At 34.9% G+C, this 24,032-nt stretch overlaps 1 protein-coding gene across 5 annotated transcripts in view; it reads left to right on the forward strand.

Moving 5' to 3' along the window:
* Nucleotides 1–24,032, forward strand: part of LOC107667965 (low density lipoprotein receptor adapter protein 1-B-like) — a 53,479-nt gene that overhangs the window by 16,793 nt on the left and 12,654 nt on the right. For all 5 annotated transcript variants that reach the window (XM_016459694.1, XM_016459697.1, XM_016459695.1 and 2 more), the window contains 5 exons: nucleotides 12,415–12,557; nucleotides 18,422–18,534; nucleotides 21,562–21,676; nucleotides 21,891–21,963; nucleotides 23,814–23,909. In XM_016459694.1, the coding sequence (XP_016315180.1) occupies nucleotides 12,415–12,557; nucleotides 18,422–18,534; nucleotides 21,562–21,676; nucleotides 21,891–21,963; nucleotides 23,814–23,909 (540 nt within the window). The remainder of the gene's footprint in view (nucleotides 1–12,414; nucleotides 12,558–18,421; nucleotides 18,535–21,561; nucleotides 21,677–21,890; nucleotides 21,964–23,813; nucleotides 23,910–24,032) is intronic.

The following is a 24,032-nucleotide window of genomic DNA, read 5'->3' on the forward strand; positions in this document are numbered from 1 at the left end:
ATTTAATTGTTTTATTTAAATTTGATAGAAAATGGAATATTTAAAGATGTACATTATATTGTACAAAAGTAATACAAGAGTAATATATTTCTGTTACATGTTAAACCGTACTTTTATTTTGACAGGTTGCCATGAAGTTTCTGTGTGTATACAGTATGATGATGCTAGTTTTCTCAAATGAAACGGTAAAATTCTCGCGAAGTGACTCTCACAGCAGCTCTGGAGATTAAGTTTTTGTGTTCATGCCATCCTCTAGTTAGACGTAGAGGCCGAAAATCACCACGAGCGTCACGCGTGCTTCAGTATCTGTGTAGTAAACAAAACCGCGTTTCTGCCATTCATACATACAGAGGCAAGCGGAACATGCAGGATTCATATTTAAACCGTCTTTTTGCATTTTAATATTCACAGACACTAGTTCATATCGCGATTCGAATTAAGTGGCAGTGGCTACTTTTGATTTATTCGTCCAAAATTGACGAATTCTGTGGCATTCCGTGCTATAAAGTAAATTACGTTTTTATGAATGGACTCCGCGATCCCGTCCGAGTTTTCTCAGAAACCATATGGCCCTAGAAATGTAACCACACTTCACAACATTTTGGTTTGCCCTGTGTGTTGTTTGGACGAGTTGCAGCGGTGACACCATGTCACAGGGTTTCTGTTTCTCTCTCTGTAGCGTATGAGCCCAGATGCGTTCTCAGGTACCGAAATTTGGCACCGATTGATTTAACGTGAATCGGTACTCGGTAGTACCGATGCAATTCGGTCGGTACCCTTAAAAGTACCAACAAGCATCGCGTCCATCCAACAAGTAAAAGAGAACAAAATCATCACTTCCTGATAAACTTGCACTATAAATCACTAAGAAAAGTAGGAGAATATAATAATTTTAATTTATAATAAATTACTTGTGCCTTAGAGCGAGCAGACGCAACACAATGATTGCGGTCATTGCTTTCGGAGGTGGATGCTGCTGTTTGGGAACGCAGTCGTGTAAGACATTTCTGGGAGGCAATTATACAGAAATACTTTGATGACAGACTTTGCTCGTGCATTTCCGAATGACCATAGCAACATTTCAGCTGCTGTGGAATGAGTTCGGTCCGCTGGTTAGTCAGGTTTTGCCGTCCCATAGCGCAAAGTCACATGACTTTTTGATTCGCAAAATGCATTTGCATCTCCCATTATTCGCATCAACCCTTTTTTGCACAAGTCAAAAACCACCTCAAGCGAGCGTAAACACTTTTTTGCGAATAAAGGGATTTTTATTCGAAATTTGGCGTTTCCGTCACTCGTTTCTCATGCGATACTTCAGAATGCGCATTGAAATAGGGTGATGGAAACATAGCTATTGTAACCTCAAATTATTTCTCTTTATTTATTTATTTATTTATTTATATTTTTTAAAGAAAATAAGGGACAAAATAATTTACTATGGTAATCAACATTATGCTGCAGATTAAGCATTTGAACTTGTATTGAACCCCAAAATATTCCTATACTGAAAAAAATGGTGTAGGATTTACATTGAAACAATTTTTACTCAGAAATTGCTAATAAATTTCACAAATAATTAAATACTGAAAAATATTCATATTGTGAAACTGCAAGTAACACATTGAATTTAATGTGAAAAAAATGTGAAATAATACTAAAATAATAATCTTAGCTTTTATTTCCAACTTGGAAAAATCATTTTTAGTATTTTAGTAGTCGGTGTATAATTTCTGCACCTCCAGTGTCACAATGTAAATATAATAACATGAATTTTCACACAGGTTTTCTCAAACACTCCTTGAGTGCGTGTAAATCTCTTTTTACAGTCTGGAGCGTGTCTCCATCTAAGTGCTATTTTCAGCTGTCGTTCAGGAGAAAACCTGAGCTCACGCTGCGAGAGCTGTAATCAGAGCAAACCTCAGACAGTCAGCATGTTGATTCAGCAGCTCTGGGACTGACATTGAGGCCGTATCCTCAAGAAGCCGCTGGTGGTGCTTTATGGATGGGTCTGTGCAGACCGTAGGGAACATGATTACATGTCAGTGATTACAGTGTCATCTGAGATGCTCACAGGAAACTGACTCAGAGCTTTATGTAAACAGCGGCCTTGAATGAAATGACTCGTCTCTGCATTCGAGAAACGGCCTGACCCTGGAAATGAGATCAGCGGCTCTGTTTCAAAACCTAGTGAGCTGCCTATGTAGGGAGCATTTTAAGGCATTATAGATGAAGGCTGTTTCTTCTGAGATGTCTTCTTCTGGCCAAATTGCAAATAATGAATCATAAAAAGCATTGTAAAAGTGGTACATAAGACTCACTGCACTATTTTCCAAATTTTCTGAAGCCAAACGATAGATCTGTGTGAGAAACACAAATGCATACAGAAACGCAAAGTTCTTCCCATCAAAATAAATAAATAAAAATAAAATAAAAAGGTAACTTGAAAAAATTATGATTAAAATATATTACTATTGTACTGTAGAATGTATTTGTCAAAGTAATATTAATGATAATAAATGAATAAAATGTAATGATGATAAAATTAATAATAATAGTGTGTTATTTTTTTCAAGGAATATCATAGTTGTTCTTCCATGTTTTAATTTTAACAGTAAGTTGTGCAGTTTTTTGTTTGTCAAAACATAAAAGCAACTGTTACATTGTCATTTAATTACATTTTAAAAGATGAATTAAATTGATATTGTTTTATGCCCTCATTTGCTTACCTACATTTTGATAATAAATTTGTATGAAATCATAAATCCAGAACAATTAATACAGATAACACACAATTTCTGAAAAAAAAATAAATAAATAAATAAATAAAACAAACGATAGGGCTGTATCAATTGTTAATAAATCATTAAATTATTGTTCTATGAATTCAATTGGGACATGTTTTTATTTTTTTATTTGTAATAAACTATTAAAATGGGAATCATAAAAAATTGGAAAGTGAAAAACAGAATTTGGCATACAGTAAATGTGTGTGAGAAATGGACTGAAACTTTAACGAAAACTATTACAAATGATTTTCGGTTAATTGAAATAAAGCTGAAATAAAATAAAATATAAACATTAGATTAAATACTTAAAAGAAAATTGTTTTTATTATTATTTTTTTTATTTATCTGAAGTACGATGAGGTTTAGGTTGAAGTACTAATTTACTACAATAATATAGTACTAAATAAAAATAAATAGAATTATTTAATAAAATCCCCCAAAAAAGTAAAAATGACAAAAGTACATAACAAAATGACTAAAACGTAAACTAAAAATAAAGAAATAAACGTTAATTGAAAATAAATAAATACTATAAAAGTATAAAAAATAATACTAAAATGACGCTGCTACAATCTACTTAAGCTTAAAATGCTTTTGGGAAATGCAGCCCTGAACAATTTGTTCACGAATCAGACATTGCTTCCTCTGTGCAACCTGATTTGAATTGTCTATTGAGTGTCCCGACTGAGCCTGAGACGCTCCTGCTAACAACATCTCCCAACAGCCCCCTCATTTAGAGGCCCAATCCCATCCAATCTAGTGAACAGGACACGAGGAGTTTTCCTAGAGAGATGTGAATAGCTCCGGGGTCTCTGTGACCGACAGCTGGGGGAAAAGTCTTATCACTGGGCTTTCTGCTGGTTTCATCAGCTAGTTCCTGCTGAACGTGGACTCGCTCGTGATGTACCTGCACATGCTTCATTCTGTCAGCTATAAAACCAACCGTACAAACATATTTCAGATGGGATTTTTGAAGCCTTCTGGCTTCTTTGGCAAATAATAATATAACGGACTGATGCAGACAAAGCAGAAAAAGTGGGTGTTTTCTTCTTCTTTTGACTTCCAGTTAAGCAACACAGCTCTTCGTGCCAAGAGTGTAAGAGATGCAGTCATATTGTATAGATTATTTGATAGCACTACATTAACACCAGAGATAGCTGCCAACTGGATCGGAGTTTAATGGCCTTCCAGAGAATGACTGATAAATTGCGAGGCAGTAATTAGAAATGTTAGGACACTTCCAGAAGGTGTGCCAGCGAAGCAGGCGTTTGTCTGGATTGATCGCAGCCTGGCTTTCGTTTGGATGGTGAAGACTGTGTACAGTAGTATCTTAAATTGCTGAAGTCTTTGTCTCATTCCTGTGCATCATCCTACCCAAATCAGAGATATCTGTTCCTAAATCTTCCTGCTCAATCTCGCTCAGGTGTTCTGGAATTGGATTATATTCCAATATATTGGGAATATTTTTACTATATCCAATGTTTTTCCTTTTAAAAAGCATTTTGATATTGTTTGCTCACGTCCTCTGAAGCAGGGTTATTATTATAACTAAAACTAAAACCATAAAAAACATGTTCATTAGTTGAAAAAAATAAATATTAACTGAAAAAAAAATAAAAATAAAATAAAAACCTACACTCGTTTTATTTCAGCTAGTTGTCAAGGCAGTATTTCTCATTTTTGTTTAGTTAAATACTAAAATAACTTAAAACTAACTAATATCTAAAACAAAAACTACACTAGTGACCAAAAGGTAAAAAAAAAAAAAAAAGTAAGTTTTTTTTTTTTTTAAATCATACTTACTAATTACTAACTGCTAATTTAGAATGGTAGTGTATCACGGTTTAAAAAAAAAAAAAATTATATATATATATTAAGCCACAAAAACTGTTTTCAACATTAATAAACATCAGCATATTAGAATGATTTCTGAAGGATCATGTGACACTGAAGACTGGAGTAATGATGCTGAAAATTCAGCTTTGATCACAGCAATAAATGACAATTTACGATATATTCAAATAGAAAACAATTACTTTAAATTGTAATAATATTTCACAATATTACTGTTTTTATGGTATTTTTGATCAAATAAATGCAGCCTTGGAGAACATAAGAGACTTTTTCAAAAACATTAAAAATCTTAATTATATCTATAACTTAAAAATCTTGAAAACAGAAAATCTAACAATAAAATATAATTCAAAACTATAAAAGTATATAAATTATACTTAGATAAAGCCACACATTCATATGCGTTTTGTTCCGAGGTTTCTGTTTATTTTGTGATAATGAGCGGCTGATATGAAGTAACTCGAGTACTGTCAGGGTTTCAGTGTTTCAGTGTTTAACATGAGCTGCTGGTTTGAGGATGGGAGTGAAATTCTTGTGTAGATGTTATCTAGTACTGACCCACATTTCCAGCAGTGTTTACACCCTGCGCAGATACTGTAACCTCAGCTGACACTCACGCTCTTCAGCTGTTTCAGAGCGCTTCTTTGAAACCATAGCATTCCACGCTACAAACTGCATCATTTACAGTAGCTAAACTACAGTCAAGTAACTCTTTTGAAAAAGTAGTAGTTCACTAAACTGCAAGTTACTAAAAGAAATAGCTAATTACACTGAAACGAGGGGTAATATGTTTATTTATTTATTTAAAAATAATAAACAGTGCATATTTATTTTTTAATTTATTTAAAAATATTTAACTAATTATTTTAAAATTACAAAGTATATTTTATTTATTTTTTTAGAAAGTACATATTATTTTTTTAAATACTAAGAAGCGTATATTTGTTTATTTTAAAAAAAGTAAATAGCACATTTTTATTTCTTTATTTGCTTATGTATTTAATTATTTACATTTTCTGAGAAAACATTAGGTGTTGTAGATGGTTGCTTACTTGCTTTGGAATTTTTTTTTGGTTTTCCACCCTGTTTCCCCCCCATTTTTTTCTCTTTTTTTTTTACTAAATTAACAATTTTATGATTTCCATTATTCTACACTCTAAAAAATGCTGGGTTAAAAAGGGACAAACCCAGCTATTGGGTTGTTTTGACCCAGCGGTTGGGTTCAAAACAACCCAACCGCTGGGTTCAAAACAACCCAACCACTGGGTCAAAACAATCCAATAGCTGGGTTCAAAACAACCCAACCACTGGGTTAAAACAACCCAATAGCTGGGTTCAAAACAACCCAACCACTGGGTTAAAACAACCCAACCGCTGGTTCAAAACAACCCAACCACTGGGTTAAAACAACCCAAGAGCTGGGTTCAAAACAACCCAACCACTGGGTTAAAACAACCCAATAGCTGGGTTCAAAACAACCCAACCACTGGGTTCAAAACAACCAATAGCTGGGTTCAAAACAACCCAACCACTGGGTCAAAACAACCCAACCGCTGGGTTCAAAACAACCCAATAGCTGGGTTTGTCCCTTTTTAACCCAGCATTTTTTAGTGTGTATGCACTAATATATCAATACAAAGTATTGAACAGCAATTTTTACTTTCATAGATGTGAGTAAACCTTTAAATATATAAAGATGCCACACAAAGACTTCTGTGAATATTTATGAGTGATTTTGATTGATTCTAATTTTGATTCTGTTTTTGGTACTGATGGAATACAAAACCCGACTAATGACACGCTTTTTAGGAAACTTAAAAGGCCAAATGAAAAGTGCATTTAAATCATTGTAAACATTACCCAAGATACCCCTGCTGTAGTGTGAAACGCTTCTCTCTCATTCCTCTGGTGTGTTTGCGGTTTATCCGACCGCTGTGTATTAATGAACGTGTTGGGTATGAGGCAATATTTGAGATGATGCTTTATGAAATATTAGTCAGTTACTTTAGCAGATGCATCCAAACACAAACGTGCAGCAGATCTTGGGCCAATATTCCCTTTGAAGGTTGTTTATGAGTGGAGCTGTAAACATGGCAGATGTGATTTCTTTAATCTCACTTCTGTTTCCTCTCTACTCCACCCTTCAGATCTCTCTCTCTCTCCACTTCATCTCTTGTTCCTCGCTCTCCTCTGCCTTTCCTCTTTCCTATCAACAGTTTGAGGGTTTCTATCTTGTTCATTTCCTTTAATGATGATATATCACTGCTGTCCTGTCCCTCTGATTGTTCCAGAAGGCTGCAGAGTGTGTGTGGATCCGGTCAGTGGGAAATAGGGCTGCACGATAAATCGCATGCGATATTTAATGCGCGTCTCTGGCACTGCTGGGTGTGTCTGTGTGTGATGTGCTCTGATTCCTTACACTCTTCGAAGTTCAGTGGAGCAGGACGACCCTCACCAATCACAACACGCCTGTGTCCTCCAGCAGGCATCCCAGTATGCTACAGGCCGCAATACTTTACACACAGGGCTGATGGATCACTATTGACTGTGTGTGACTAACACACTGCAGAATAATTCAGCTATCCAGTTATTCTGTATGAAAGTATGCTTTTATAACTTTCTGACTGTTGCCCCCTTGGTCTTCACTTGCTTATGTCACTGAAGTCGACACAGAGGAGTACAGCAAGGGTTGAGAGGGCGGCATTTGAGACGGGATCGAAGAAGGTCTGGCTTAGTCAAGTCAAGCCAAGTCACTTTTACTTATAGAGCACAATACAATACAGAAAAAATAGCAGTGTTAATGTTGCAAAATTCATAAATTATGAAACAAAAGCCGAAAGATTTGGCTCAACTAAATCAAACATTAGTCTAGCAGCTCTGTGTCGTTCACACACACTCGCGGTTTGTCATCTCTGGCACTGCTGGGTGTGTCTGTGTGTGATGTGCTCTGATTCCTTACACTCTTTGAAGTTCAGTGGAGCAGGACGACCCTCACCAATCACAAAAAATAGCAGTGTTAATGTTGCAAAATTCATAAATTATGAAACAAAAGCCGAAAGATTTGGCTCAACTAAATCAAACATTAGCTCGAGTCTGTTCAGTGTTGATTTAATTCAGTTAAATAGGGTTTAATTTCCAGGGTTCTCAGAAGCTAGAGTCGTCATAGTTGGGTAAACTTATAGTGGTGTATATATAGTGGTGAGCAGAAACTACAATATTTGTGACCCTGGAGCACAAAAGCAGTCTTAAGTCACTGGGGTATATTTGTAGCAATAGCCAAAAATACATTGTATGGGTCAAAATTATAGATTTTTCTTTTATGCCAAAAATCATTAGGATATTAAGTAAAGATCATGTTCCATGAAGATATTTTGTAAATTTCCTACTGTAAATATATCAAAACTTAATTTTTGATTAGTAATATGCATTGCTAAGAACTTCATTTGGACAACTTTAAAGGTGATTTTCTCAATATTTAGATTTTTTTGCACCCTCAGATTCCAGATTTTCAAATAGTTGTATCTCGGCCGAATATTGTCCGATCCTAACAAACCATACATCAATGGAAAGCTTATTTATTCAGCTTTCAGATGATGTATAAATCTCAATTTCGAAAAATTGACCCTTGTGACTGGTTTTGTGGTCCAGGGTCACATTATAATAATAATAAACAATAATAAACTATATTAATAAAAAAATAGTAATATGAAAAATATAGAACAGAAATTATTATATGTTTGTCATCTGAATTTTTGTTTTACTAAAAGTGGCTCAACTAAATAAAACATAAACTAAATCAGACATAAATCAAAAACAAAGCAGAATTACCTTGAAGCAATTTTCACTTAGTAAAGTTAACAAATAATAAGAGAAATGGCAAATAACGCATTGAATTAAACATGAAATTTAGTTGAAAAGTAGAAGGACTGAAATACTATTTTCTTGTAAAACTTACTCAGATAATCTTTGTTTTATTTACATCTCAATTTTTATTTATAATTTTTTTTTTTTACAGTATATGCTCATGGAAATTTATGGAAATTTTGTTAAATAAACTAAGCACTTCAAAACAAAACTCTAAATATAGTTCAGAGATTTGACGCCACTAACCTCACCAATGCTGACAAATCAAAGTGATTATTTCATTTTCATAAGTGCATGGCACCCTGTAAACACAGCTTTGTTTCCAGGCAGACTGATTAAAAAAAAAAAATCAGACATTATATGTCAGCCATTCAGATTTTGACTGACGATTTTAGCCATCGCTTGCCATTTTTGTGTACAAAATACTTCATAGTGTCAGTGAACGGCCTGAGGGCTGACACAAGTTAGAAATTAACCCATTCAGATCTCAGTGAGGCATGAAATACTGTTAAATCTATGAATGTCCTTCAATTATGTTAAATAATTAAGCTTAATTGAGGGTTAAAGTAACGTCTGTCACACAATGAGAGCATCAGTCTGTGTCTGATGGAGACGGATGGCACTCATGCTTACACAAACACTCTTAATGAGCTTCATCAGAGGCGTCGACTTCATTTACACCGTTACAAACCCCACTTTACCCCATGAACAGCAGAGCTCTGATGAGACCTGCTAACCGTAGTGTTTTGATGTGAATATATTTCATGTCATTGATCTGTCACAGTGGGGAAGAGTGATTGTGAAGGTCTTGGGGATTAAAATTAGCTTCCATAGGCAGAACGATGGGGTGACGTTGTCATTTGATCTCTGACGGGGGTTTCAGAGACCACCTGTCAGCCAAAGACCCATGAATGATTCATGAAATCTGCAATAATCAATATCCATTTTCATTTCATGCACACTCAAACTCTTGACTAACATATTCATAGTTCAAACCAGAATGTCACAAAAACAGAATGCCACAAAAATGAAGCATTTTCACACAGAATTGAATTAACACATATCACAGTCACATATCGCTTTCTCTTTCAATTGTTTGTTTATTCTTTGTTTCTTTAGTTGTTTCATTTGTTTGTTTGTTTTATTTTGTTCTGTTTCTTGGCTTTTTGTTCATTGTTTTTCCTTTTTACTCCTTTGTTCTGAATTTTAGATTTGTTTATAGTTTATTTTTTAGTTCTTTTGTTTTATCTTTCTTTCTTTTTGTTCTTCCTTTTGTTTGTTTTTGTTGGCTTGTGTATTTGTTTTTCTTTTACTCTGTTTCATTACTTTTGTTCAATATGTTTGTTTTTTTCTTCAATTTTAGTTTGTTTGTTCATTGTTTTTAGTTATTTCATTGTTCCTTAATGATTTTTTTCTTTGTTTCTTGCTTTCTTTCACAACAAATGAAGTTTTCTTGTAGATTGAATTAACATGTCACATTTAATTTTCTCTTTCATTCATTTGTTTGCTTATTCTTTGTTTCTTTCTTTAGTTCATTTTCCTGATTGTTTGTTTCTTTTGTTCATCCTTTTGTTGGTTTAATTCTTTGCATCTTTTGTTTATTTATTTGTCATTTGTTTCTTTTTTTGGTTCTTTCATTGTTCTTTTATAATTTTATTTTTTTCAGATTCCTTATATCTTGCTTTCATGCTTTCCTGCTTTCTTTTCTTTCTGGCTGGCTCTCTGTCATGCTGAGATGGATTAAGCAAGGTTGTAATATAATGGAGATGCGGTGGAGGGGAGCAGATAAATGTCTATTTCATGTGCGTCCTTTACCCCTGACCTTGACCTTTGACACAGGCCAGCGCTGATGTGGGGTTAAACACACATTCATTCATTTCTTTGTATGAGATCAGGGCAGTATGGGGGTGTATGTGTGTGTGTTCAGTGACATATTATACACCAATAGTCTGATTATTGTGAATGACACCGCATTGAGCGAAATGTTACAACGTGTTCTCTTCAGTTCCATTTACATGCTATTTGCCATTGGTTTGATTATTCACAAAGAAATTTGATTTTTTTTTTACTGCTTTTTGAAACGTGTGCTAAACACAAAATGTTCTTTTTAAATGCAGAAGGTCTGTTCATTTCTGCTGCTTTTTTGTCCTGCAACCGGTTTTCACTTTGTCAGAAATGTCTATAACATCTCCTTTCAGGTGTTTATGATCAATCCGATAAATAAAACATATGATCATAAAGCTATAAGCATAAACTCCAAAAGTTCTGCCATGTTTTGAAACTCATGCATGCAACACTACACTCTAAACAAAAATGGTGCTAAATAGCAGTAAAAGTGGTTCCCTTCAACCACCCTAAAGAACCGCTGAAGAAGAGCCCATTTTTGTGTGTGTAGCACATTGTAGTCCGAGTGAAGATATGGCTACTGTTATTATGTATATGAACACAGTTATGTGTTGACATGAGTTCCAACTTAATCACAGTACTGCCATAATAGTATTATAAGGCTGCATGTAAATGTGGACATGAGTTCCTGTCCTGTGCAGGTGTGGATCAAAGAGCAGTGGATGAAAGACCTGATTGAAAACTATGTGTTTTAATGAAGGATTGTGTGATGTGTTTCATATGCAGATGTTTTCACCTGTTATTCACTGAGTTGCTTTAGTATTTAACATGCTTATTTGTTCAGATAATGAGCATGTTCAGTGTTTCTGTGCTCTTTTGCATTCACACAAATATGTCAAGAACATGTTTGAGAGTTGAGTAGTTTATGCAAAACAGAAAATTGTTAAAATACCTTAAGTGACGTGATATGTGGCCAAGTATGGTGACCCATACTAGGAATTAGTGCTCTGCATTTATCCCATCCTAAGTGCACACACACAGCAGTGAACACACACACACTGTGAACACACACCCGGAGCAGTGGGCAGCCATTTATGCTGCGGCGCCAGGGGAGCAGTTGGGGGTTCGGTGCCTTGCTCAAGGGCACTTCAGTCATGGTATTGAAGGTGGAGAGAGTGCTGTACATTCACTCCCCCCACCTACAATCCCTGCCGGTACGAGACTCGAACCCGCAACCTTTGGGTTACGAGTCCGACTCTCTAACCATTAGGCCACGACTTCCCCAAATTTACGTGTAAACATGGTTGTTTACATTTAAAATGTGAATATTGTTGTTTAAAAGGTTTTTAAAATGTAAATATTGTAATAAATATTGGTCAACCCCCCCTTTCACCCTATACACAATGTTTTATGAATGTATTTAATTTTCACTATAGTTTACTCAAATAGATATAAATAAATCAAAAAGTGTTGCAGTATATTTATTCAATGTTACAGTAAATTACAGTAATTTTTAGAGTAATGTTATATTACTCTAATAGTTTTAAAATATATTATATATATTTTATTATATTATTATATATATCAAATATATTATGCAATATGATAATTGTTTAATTTGGTGTGTTTTTATATGATTATTAATATACCAAAATTTATTATGCAATATGGTAATTGTTTAATTTTGAGTGTTTCATTTTCAGGAAGTAATGCAAAGATCCTAAAGGTCTAAAACAAACTTGATTTTCTGTATGTAAAATATAACTTCTTATCATTAATTACTCAACTCTCAAACATGTTGTTGATATATTTGACCACCTGATACACTACAAATCAGCACAGAAACACACACACACACACACGGTCATTATCTGAACGAATAAACCTGCCAAAATATAATTTCTTATTTTTCATTCGTTTTATTTAGCAGTGAAATGTGGCATGGACATGTTTTCATGAGATTCACCCATTTGAAGGAGCATGTTTGTGTGGGTAGCATGTGTTGCCATGTTTTTGGCCATGTTTGCATCATGCCTACATGTTAATCCCGTGTGTGTCTTTCCAGAGCTGCCAGAGAACTGGACAGACACGCGGGAGACGCTGCTGGAGGGGATGGTCTTTCAGCTGAAGTATCTGGGCATGACGCTGGTGGAGGAACCCAAAGGAGAAGAGCTCTCAGCCGCTGCTGTCAAGAGAATCGTTGCCACAGTAAGAAAAACATACACCATCACCAGCCAATGAAAGACTGAAATGAATGACAGGGCAAAGGTCTTGTGCCCTTTTAAAATGTAGTCATTCTACTTTCTTCTGAGGTCTAAAATATGTAGGGCTGTAGCTATCGATTATTTTAGTAATCGAGTATTCCATATCCAGCGTTTTTTTTTTTTTTAAAGTCTGCTCCCTGTTTTTATAGACCAATTCAGAGTAGACGTCACAGTTACGTCACTTGCAGCTGCGCGCGCATAGTGGTTGCAGAAAAACACTGGGAACAAGTGGAGGTAAATGGGTAAAATCCATGGAATAAAAGAAAAAAAAAATGTTTGTGCCTTTTGATGTCAAGATCGGAATGCAAATAATTTTTAAAGAATGCTGTCGTCAAAGACGCCATTTGAAGCTAAACGCAGACGTTTAAATGGACATACTATGGATGAAAACTGCTATGATTACTCTGCTTTTAAAGCATACATTTGATTTAAACAATAGGTCTACATAATATTCACATATGCTGTTCATAGGGGACGTATTGTATTAGCTCTACAGTTACAGCATGAAATATTATTTAAACCTTACTATTACTATTAACTTTTACATAACATTTATTCATTTTTCTCGCAAATGCAAGTTTATATCTCCTAATTTGGACTTTATAATATAAATAAAATAGTGAGTTTGTCAAATCTGAGGGAAAAAAGTCAGAAGAGCCGAGGGGAAAAGAGAGAATGACGAGTTGTTTTTCCTTATTAGAATTGTGAGATATAATCTCGGAATTGCGAGAATAAAGTCAGAATTTTGAAATATAAAATCAAATTGACCTTTTTTTTAATCTTCTATTCCATGGCTCCATAGACTGCCTCCAGATAGGCTCCGCCCACAAAAAAGTCATCCCTGTTTCGGATCTGTAAGACTATCCCACTCAGTGTTGCCAGACGTACGATAATTATCGTATTTGTACGATAGTTTTGACCTCTGTACGATGTACGATCAATAATTAAAAAAATCCCATAATGTACGATAATTTCAGAATTTTGTGACTCTTCAAATGATGGTAGTTGTAATCATAGGGTTTCTATATTCATACACGAAATCGGCTCATTACAGACATTATAAATGCGCTCGTGCACACCTCAGAGTGTTTTAAGAATTCAGGAGGGTGCCCTGCTTTTAAGCCAACGAGCACTATCTTGCGGTCCATGATGGCAAGAACCCCCTCAACATCTGGCAACACGCAGGCTTCCGATGACAGAGACTCACAGGTGGAGTTATTTATCTAGTTTTTTATCTATTGTGGTAATTTGCAGGTTGTGGGTAATTGGTCTATACAGTCTATGGTCTGGTCCAGCGTTTATCGGGTTGTGCGTCAGTAATAATGGTCCGTGGGGAAACACTGTGTTCCGTGTGTTGTTACAGTAAATGGACTATGATTTTTTGTATTCGAGTTACTCGAGGTATTCGAGGAATCGTTTCAGCCCTAAAAATATGCTTTATTGATCCAGGAGTTTCAGTTTCTGTCATCTTAACCAGACTACCATACACTGAAAAATAAAGGTTCCAAAAGGGGGGTTTTGCAAAGATGCCATAGAAGAGCCATTTGAGTTTCCTTTCATTGAACAGTACTTAAAATAACCGTTTTTCTTTGTGTGAAGAACATTTTAATCCTCTAAAGAACCTTTTTCTACTATTAAAAACTAGGGCTGCACGATAAATCGCATGCTATATTTAATGCGCATCTTATCAGTAAAGCTGGTTCTGTAATCAGCGGTAAATCTCCATCACCTGCGGGCTTTCACATTGAGCAGCATTAACTACACAGAGCCGTTGTTCACTGACGAGCTGCGCAAAAAATCGCGCGAATATGAACGTGGTTTTAGCTCGTCAGTGAACAACGGCTCTGTGTAGTTAATGCTGCTCAATGTGAAAGCCCGCAGGTGATGGAGATTTACCGCTGATTACAGAACCGGCTTTACTGATAAGATGCGCGTTACATATCGCATGCGATTTATCGTGCAGCCCTAATAAAAACCATTTTGTGCAATTGGAAGGTTCCATGGATTTTAAAGGTTCTTCATGGAACCATCAATGCCAATAAAAAAAAAAAACTTTCTTTTTAAGATTGTAAGGGAAAAATGCAAAAAAAAAAAAAAGTGTAGAGTTTGACACCTTTAATTAATGTGCACTGCTCTATTGTGTCTCTTATGCTTTGCAAGTGGTGTGTGTGTGTGTGTGTCTCTCTCTCAGGGTTTCTGGGTGTGGTTCTGTGTGTTTCAACAGGCTAGATCCTGTCATGATATAATCTTGTTTTGAGGTTATTAAACACTCCAGATTGTTGCGATTCAGCAGTAAAAATCAATTGCATACCGAACGGACTGTGTCAGCCTGTGTGTGAGTCATTGTAAGTGTGTTTAAGAGCCACTCAAAGCCAGATGTGGAATTTTCCTACTTGATAACTCTTACTTTTGACTGTAAATGTGATTGATTGACTTGCTGAAGATGATGTATGAGGTAACAAATGACAGTGCTACCTTTAGTTTAGCAGTTGTTTGACTGTCAACAGCAAAGCCTCCTTGCAGCCAAATAGTGAAGCAAAAAAAAAAAAAAGACTTCCTGAGTTAATATAGGTAGAATAAAGGTGATAAAGGTAAAATGAAGTATTTTAGATTCCTTTAAAATATTTTTATTATTCAAAAATAAAAATTCACACTTTTTTGTTATATCAGAACTAAGATCAGTGAGTTGTAGTTTAGTGCATTTCAGTTACCAAATCAATAGCTTATGAAACTGCTTTTCTGTTGTGGTTATTAAAGATTAATAATATGATTTTTTCTCTATTCAGGATATCAGAGTGTATTCCATATTTCATATGACCAAGTATATATGTTTGGTGCTCAGGTATTAATTATGATTTTTGTTATTATCAATGTTGAATGTTTAATCTGCTTAATCTTTTTGTGGAAACGGTGATACATTTTTTTTCAGGATTCTTTGATTAATGTTCTTTACTGTCACTTTTGATCAATTGAATGTGTTCTTGCTGAATAAAATTCAATTTTTATCTTAATCCTAACTTTTGAATGGTATGTATCATGGTCTCCACAAAATATTGGTATATAGCAAAATATATGTAAACATATATTCAGCAAATCAGCATATTAGAATGATTTCTGAAGGATCATGTGACACTGAAGACTGGAGTAATGGTGCTGAAAAGCAGTTGTTTGACTGTCAACAGCAAAGCCTCCTTGCAGCCAAATAGTGAAGCAAAAAAAAAAAAAAGACTTCCTGAGTTAATATAGGTAGAATAAAGGTGATAAAGGTAAAATGAAGTATTTTAGATTCCTTTAAAATATTTTTATTATTCAAAAATAAAAATTCACACTTTTTTGTTATATCAGAACTAAGATCAGTGAGTTGTAGTTTAGTGCATTTCAGTTACCAAATCAATAGCTTATGAAACTGCTTTTCTGTTGTGGTTATTAAAGATTAATAATATGATTTTTTCTCTATTCAGGATATCAGAGTGTATTCCATATTTCATATGACCAAGACTGTAATTTAGTCATGTTAATTTAGTAAATTGTATTGAATTTCTTTCTAAACAACTTCTTATATGCAGTGTTATTTTAGTATTGCTTATTATATATTAATACACCCATTCAAAATAAGAGAAAGTCAGCATAATAAACTAAGAGGAATGTATATGTTTAAAACAAAGTAAGGGCAAGAACTAATGCTAAAAATAGGTGTATATCTGTCAAAGGGGTAAATCTATGCAAAAATTGTGTAAAATTATGTAATTCACTTTGCAATTTTAAGAAAATGTATAAAAACATGGTGTTAAATAATTATATTACTCATTCTCAATAAATTACATTTTAAAATATATATTCAAATAGAAAACAGTTATTTAAAATTGTAATAATAATTCACAATATTACTGTTTTACTGTATTTTCAATTAAGTAAATACAACCTTTAAAAAAAAAAAAAAAAAAAACATTAAAAAAAAATCTTAATTATTCCAAACTTTAGACCAGTAGTGTATTATACTTTTTTTTTTTTTTTTTAATTAGGATAAACTACTCTGGTCCTCATCAGACAGAAGTGTGTGTGAGGCAGAGAAAGTTTTCATAAGTGTCTGTAAGTAGAGTATGTGTGTGAATTTTTAAATGTGAGACAGGACAGATGGTGGTCATCCATCATTAGTCCCGCCCCTGTTGCTGTGAGGCCTCTGATAGGCTGAGCCAGGTGTCACTTAGGGCAGAGGGGAGAAATCAGCACTGGAGGAGTTCATGAGTTTACTGCACATTACAATGATGTCAACAGGATGCCAGAGACGATGCAGTCAAAGTCCAACTCTCCCACGTGTCTCTCTGTGTGTGTGTGTGTGGGTGTGTGTTATGGTTTGGTGGGTCAGCTTTCTGTCAAACTGCTGATGGAGTGTTGAATATGGAGGACTCGGCACTGCTTGTACACGTTTTTTTAAAAATTTTTTATTATAAATCTCAGAGGAGGTGACGTGATGGTTTGTTATACACGAGTGTGTGTGGAAGTGATTTAGCTGTGGATAATGGACAGTGGGTGTGTTTTGCTGGATAGAGACCAATCTGAGACCGTCTGGGATTATTTCCCCGATTTCATTTAAACTGGGAGATAAACAGAAAGTTTTAGGATTTAGGTCACTGACCAAATGAAAGAAAAAATGTGTTACTGATAATGTGAACTACTTCACTTCCAGTTCATGCTCCTGATGAAGCTCAAGGTGCTCTTTGAAACATCTCAGATCATGCTGGAGAACATAATCAGCAGGTTTTGTTCATGTGCTGCTGTAATTACAGCAAAAAAAAAACAGACCAAATACTCTTTTCACTCATTATGCTCATAATGAAAAATAGTATTTTCACTAGTGGTCTCAGATATTTGAAACCAACGTATGTATCGTAAAAAGGTTTAAAAGTTCAAAATGTTTTGGGACTGTATTTTTTAATTTTAATTTTTTTAAAGATTTTTTTTTAATGTTGCTCACCAAGGATGCATTTATTTGACTAAAAATATGGTAAACACAATAATATTGTGAAATAATATACGGAGTGTCTATTTACATTAAGTGCAAATAGCCCGCCTTGTTGGCAGAGGCTATTTACACTAGCTCCACCCACAAATGTGTGATACATTCTCAATAAATTGTGTAAGTATTATTTAACATATTGAAGTAATGGAATGTGTATTTCTGTAGTTATGTATGTTTGTAATTAAGAATGTACATTTTGGGAAATTTATTATGTAACTTTTGTTTATCTTGTATTATCAAATCTAGTGAAAAGTGACGTACATCGGTTAAATATGTATAAAGTGTAGGCTTAATAAGCAAGGCTTCTGCCTACACCTTTTTCGGAAATTATGTGCATTTTTTATTTTTTGTGAAAAGTCATCTGTAAGGACCGAAATAAACATAATTGATTGATTGATAATATACTGTTATAATATCTATCAATATTTTGAATTGACCTTTATTTTGACATTTCAGTTTTTATTTTAACTTTAGTTAGTAGTTTTGTTTGTGCTTTTGTCATTTTATAATATGTAATATTTATATTTTGCTTTAACATTTTAACATTAGAAATGTTTAAACATTTCTAATAAGTAACTAATGTTTTTTTCCTTCTAATATTTATATTTTATTTATTTAAATTTTTTTTTTTCTATTTATTTTAGATATTTTAAAACATGCTGCTCATTGCACAAGATGCTGAAAAAAACAATAAGCTCTTTTGTAAAAGCCTTCAAAATTGGCTCTGATGGCTTGAGTAGGAACTGCTTGATAAAGCCATTTTTTCTGTTTCTCTCTCTCTCTCTCAGGCTAAAGCTGGTGGGAAGAAGCTTCAGAAGGTGACGCTGAAGGTTTCTCCTCGAGGGATTGTTCTCTACGACAGTGTATCAAACCAGCTAATAGAGAATGTGTCCATATACAGGTGAGTTTATTTGTCTGTGCTGTCTGTCTCTAGGGATGGAATATGTGTGTGTGTGTGTGTGTGTGTTAAAAAAATTGTATCAATACAATTTTTTATTTATATTATATATATGAATATGTGTATTTAAATTTAAATGTGAACGAATGGAGACGTTCAAGGAACAACTGTCATGAAAATCAGAAACCAGTTACAGTATTGACTTAAAAACAGATCTAGTTCTGAATGAGAACTGGTTTTCGATAGTCTACCCCATCTCTCTTGCAATAAAAAAGAAAGGAGTTGTTGTTGCCCCCTGAAATCCTGCCATCCATCATTCCGAGCGGTGCGACCTGAAGATTACTCTGTTCATACAGACAGAGGGAGCGAGAGGTGTTTGTGTCAGGATCCTCTATCGATCTGTTTTAGTGTCTCTGACCCTCATCTGGGACCGCAGCTATTATTGGAAGCTCGCACACGCTCAGTGCGCTCAGACGCCGTCTGTGGTGTGTGTGATGAATAAACATGAGCGAGGTGTCGCCCAGCCGGTCTCTCCACACCAATTACACCAGCAATGCTCCAATTATGTGGCTAGTTCTAATGAAAACAGGTCCAGGTTTCAATTCACCCTAAAATCAAAAAGAAAAAAAACTCAGAAAATATGTTCTGAAAATGAAAATGAAGAAATGAAAATGAAGCCTGTGAAGATCCATTAACATTTTTTGCACTGTGATATTATTTTCATGACAAATAAGCACATTTTCTCTCAAATTCTAATGTAATGTGTGCAGACAAAATAAAAAAAAATTCTATGTTAATGTAATAATTTTGTGAAATTACTAATACTTTTTTTTTTTTTTTTTAATTAGGATAAACTACTCTGGTCCTCATCAGACAGAAGTGTGTGTGAGGCAGAGAAAGTTTTCATAAGTGTCTGTAAGTAGAGTATGTGTGTGAATTTTTAAATGTGAGACAGGACAGATGGTGGTCATCCATCATTAGTCCCGCCCCTGTTGCTGTGAGGCCTCTGATAGGCTGAGCCAGGTGTCACTTAGGGCAGAGGGGAGAAATCAGCACTGGAGGAGTTCATGAGTTTACTGCACATTACAATGATGTCAACAGGATGCCAGAGACGATGCAGTCAAAGTCCAACTCTCCCACGTGTCTCTCTGTGTGTGTGTGTGTGGGTGTGTGTTATGGTTTGGTGGGTCAGCTTTCTGTCAAACTGCTGATGGAGTGTTGAATATGGAGGACTCGGCACTGCTTGTACACGTTTTTTTAAAATTTTTTTATTATAAATCTCAGAGGAGGTGACGTGATGGTTTGTTATACACGAGTGTGTGTGGAAGTGATTTAGCTGTGGATAATGGACAGTGGGTGTGTTTTGCTGGATAGAGACCAATCTGAGACCGTCTGGGATTATTTCCCCGATTTCATTTAAACTGGGAGATAAACAGAAAGTTTTAGGATTTAGGTCACTGACCAAATGAAAGAAAAAATGTGTTACTGATAATGTGAACTACTTCACTTCCAGTTCATGCTCCTGATGAAGCTCAAGGTGCTCTTTGAAACATCTCAGATCATGCTGGAGAACATAATCAGCAGGTTTTGTTCATGTGCTGCTGTAATTACAGCAAAAAAAAAACAGACCAAATACTCTTTTCACTCATTATGCTCATAATGAAAAATAGTATTTTCACTAGTGGTCTCAGATATTTGAAACCAACGTATGTATCGTAAAAAGGTTTAAAAGTTCAAAATGTTTTGGGACTGTATTTTTTAATTTTAATTTTTTTAAAGATTTTTTTTTAATGTTGCTCACCAAGGATGCATTTATTTGACTAAAAATATGGTAAACACAATAATATTGTGAAATAATATACGGAGTGTCTATTTACATTAAGTGCAAATAGCCCGCCTTGTTGGCAGAGGCTATTTACACTAGCTCCACCCACAAATGTGTGATAGGGATGGTCAACACTATAAAAGACGGCTGACAGTCCTCCGCTTCAGTGGTATAGATGGTAAAGCACGTACTGTAGTCTTTTTGACGCGTTCGCCTTTTACCGAACGTTTCTCCCTCCCTTTTCAAATCTCATATCACATCGGTAAGGTATTTATTTTCAATAAAAATGAAGGAAATAATCAAAAAGTTGAAAATAAAGTATCGGGTAGGGTTAAGATAGGCGTAGGGAGGGCTTTATTGTCCCAATAAGGTGGCATCCATTTAATAATTTGAATTAAAATTATATAATTATATTTTAAAATTAAAATGGATATATTATTGAATTAAAACACTCGATACATTATTACTGCATACTGTTTTATAATGTACTATAATACTGAGGTGCAGATAATTGCCACTATTTGCAATAAGTAGTATAAATAGCAGAAAATCATGTTATTTTAACAGTGTAAATAGAATCCATTGCTATTTGTACTTAGTGTAAATAGCATCTATCGCTAAGAACATATGCTATTTTCACTTAGTGCAAATAGCCGCTGCCAATAATATAACCATTTAAAATAACTGTTTTCTATTTTAATATTCTATTTTATTTTAAAATTGTTTTCTATATTTAAAATGTATTATTTTAATATATTTTAAAATGCAATTTATTCCTGTGATCAAAGCTGAATTTTCAGCATCATTACTCCAGTCTTCAGTGTCACATGATCCTTCAGAAATCATTCTAATATGCTGATTTGCTGCTCAAGAAACATTATTATTATTATTATCAATGTTGAAAACAGTTGTGCTGCTTCGTATTTTTCTGGAAACCGTAATACATTTTTTCAGGAGTTTTTAAAGAATAGAAAGTTCAAAGAACAGCATTTATTTGAAATATTAGACTTCTGTAACATTTTTGCTGTCAGTGTTGATAAATTTAATGCATCCTTGCTGAATAAAAGTATTAATTTCTTAAAAAAATGTTTATTGACTTTTGAGTGGTAGTGTACAAAAGAATAACTGTTCAGGAACTTTTTACTGTACTTTTACATAGGTTGTCTTTAGAATGATTTTGCTCATATGTTGTTTGTTGTCTGTAGGATATCATACTGCACGGCTGATAAGATGCATGATAAAGTGTTCGCCTACATCGCTCAGAGTCAACGCAATGAAACGCTGGAGTGTCACGCGTACCTCTGCACCAAGAGGAAAGTGGTGAGTGTGTGTTCATGTGTCTGTGGGTCAGAAACACTCCTTGTCTTTCCTTCAGTCTATAAATAGCATTATACATTAAGACCACACTTCCTCTGAGAGAGAGAGAGAGAGAGAGAGAGAGAGAGAGAGAGACAGAAACCAATGCGCTGTCTTTCTATCCATGACAAGAAATGTGGCGCTGACACCTCTCTTCCTTTTTCTCCATCTGTCTCAGGCTCAGGCGGTGACATTAACGGTGGCTCAGGCTTTCCGTGTGGCGTTTGAGTTTTGGCAGACTGCTAAAGAAGGTACGATACACAACTTCAGCCATCCCAGCACAGCTCTTGTTTATCATTCTTTCTGACTCTTTCTCTCTTTGTTATGGGCTGTGGAGCACAAATTCACATGTGTCCTACTTAAAGCTGAAGTGTGTAATTTCCACACCACTAGCGACACCAAACACAAGTCCAAAAATAATGACTGTTTCCAAACAGGTTTCTGAAACACTTACATCTGCCATTGGTCATATTAGCCAATAGCTCCACCTCAGACTTACACTATTAGTTAATTTTGATGATCGAGATTCATCTGTTTTGATCCTTCCTTTTTAAAATAATATTAAATGTTTTTTTTTTACTGTTTACTTTTTGCATTATACATTTTGAATTTAATTGGCAACAACAACGACAAAAACTCTTTTAAAGCCGTTTCACAGCACATATTTTTGGAGAATTTTGAATATTGCAAAAAGGCTGAAAATATCAAGATATTACTGTTTTTGAATCTATATCGCCCCCAATCCTGTCACTATGTATTTATGACTTTAAAAAGGCATTGTCTTGTAGAATAATGAGCTTTTAAGGGACTGTATATTTTCTTTATTTCATGCAGGGATGGAGGACAAGAAAGAGATTTTTGTGCATTGAGAATAGAGCAGGTCCAGTGGTACAGATCAGCAGAACATATATGTAATTTACTGCGTTTGAACATGCCTGCGCGTGTGTGTGTGTGTGTGTGTGTGTGTGTGTGTGTGTGTGTGTGTGTCCTGAGGCCTGTAGAGATTTACTCATTTCATCTCTCTGCACCTGGCAGTTTGTTGCAGGATCTGTTCATCTGGCAGAACTCAGACTTTTCTCTCCATCTCATTGGGTTTTACTGCAGGGTCTAAAATATAAACAACTGACAGTTATATTTCCATTGTGTTTTGATGGCTCTGAAAAGTGCTGTCTGTGCATCCCGTTGTGTTAAATGTTTTTATTCAAGAGTGATACATGTGATGAGAGCAAGGAAGGAAAGGCAGAACATGTTTTTATAAGTTTGGTAATTCCAATCACCACCTTCTGATGTTCAGAAGTGAATTCAAGAAAGAGTTCACCCAAAAATGAACATTTGCTGAAAATATACTCAGCCACAGGCCATCCAAGATGTAAATGAGTTTGTTTCTTCATCAGAACATATTTGGAGGAATTTAGCATTCCATCACTTGCTCAGCAATGGATCCTCTGCAGTGAATGGGTGCCGTCAGAACGAGAGTCCAAAAAGTTGATAAAACATCACAATAATCCACAAGTAGAGAAAAGAGAAGAACCAGAAACACCATTATGATACTGAGAACTTCACCACCCTCCTGACTTCCCTCTTTAGTCATAGAGCGCTAGACAGTATGTGAGAGCAGTATATACACTTCCTCATGAAGGAGGCTGTTTGAGCATCCGGTGCTTTGATCGTGTTTTAGGGTGTTTCATTTCCATTTCATTCATTCAGGCAGATATCAAGGCCACGGCATAGTTTTATGCTACATCTGTTAAATATTCAAATGTACATTTAGGGCTGGTTTCTCCTGGACCTGGTGCACATTTATACTCGCTGACCTCATTCTTTATAAAAACTTTTTAAATTTAAATTTTGAAACATTTAAATTTAAACATTTAAATATGCATATATTTGAAAGTATTTGAATTGAAGTTTCAAGAAGAACATTTTCTATGTATCTTTGTTTTTTTTGCAAAATTATTGCACTAAAAGAAAGATTTAAAAAATGATTAGACTTAAAAGAATTTTGAAAGCTCAAATAAAGAACATGTTTTTAGTGACTGTTTAATGGAAGCAAATTAACAATACAAGCTTGACATTTCTGCTTTTAAACCTATGTTTTCAGAGAAAGAGAAGCAGGTGAAATGTGGATCAGATGGAGAGGCGGCCAGCAGCTCTCAGTCTGAGAGTTCAGCCAGTCTGGGCAGCACGAAAGGAGGAGGTGATTCCTGGAGCACACACACACCCACGCCCACTCACACTCACACTCACACACACACACACACACACACACACACACACACGCACTCGCACTCGCACTCGTACTCGCACACACTCACACTCT

The sequence above is a fragment of the Sinocyclocheilus anshuiensis genome, unplaced genomic scaffold (assembly GCF_001515605.1).
Source record: "Sinocyclocheilus anshuiensis isolate Anshui unplaced genomic scaffold, SAMN03320099.WGS_v1.1 scaffold2229, whole genome shotgun sequence".
NCBI classification, from domain to species: Eukaryota; Metazoa; Chordata; class Actinopteri; order Cypriniformes; family Cyprinidae; genus Sinocyclocheilus; species Sinocyclocheilus anshuiensis.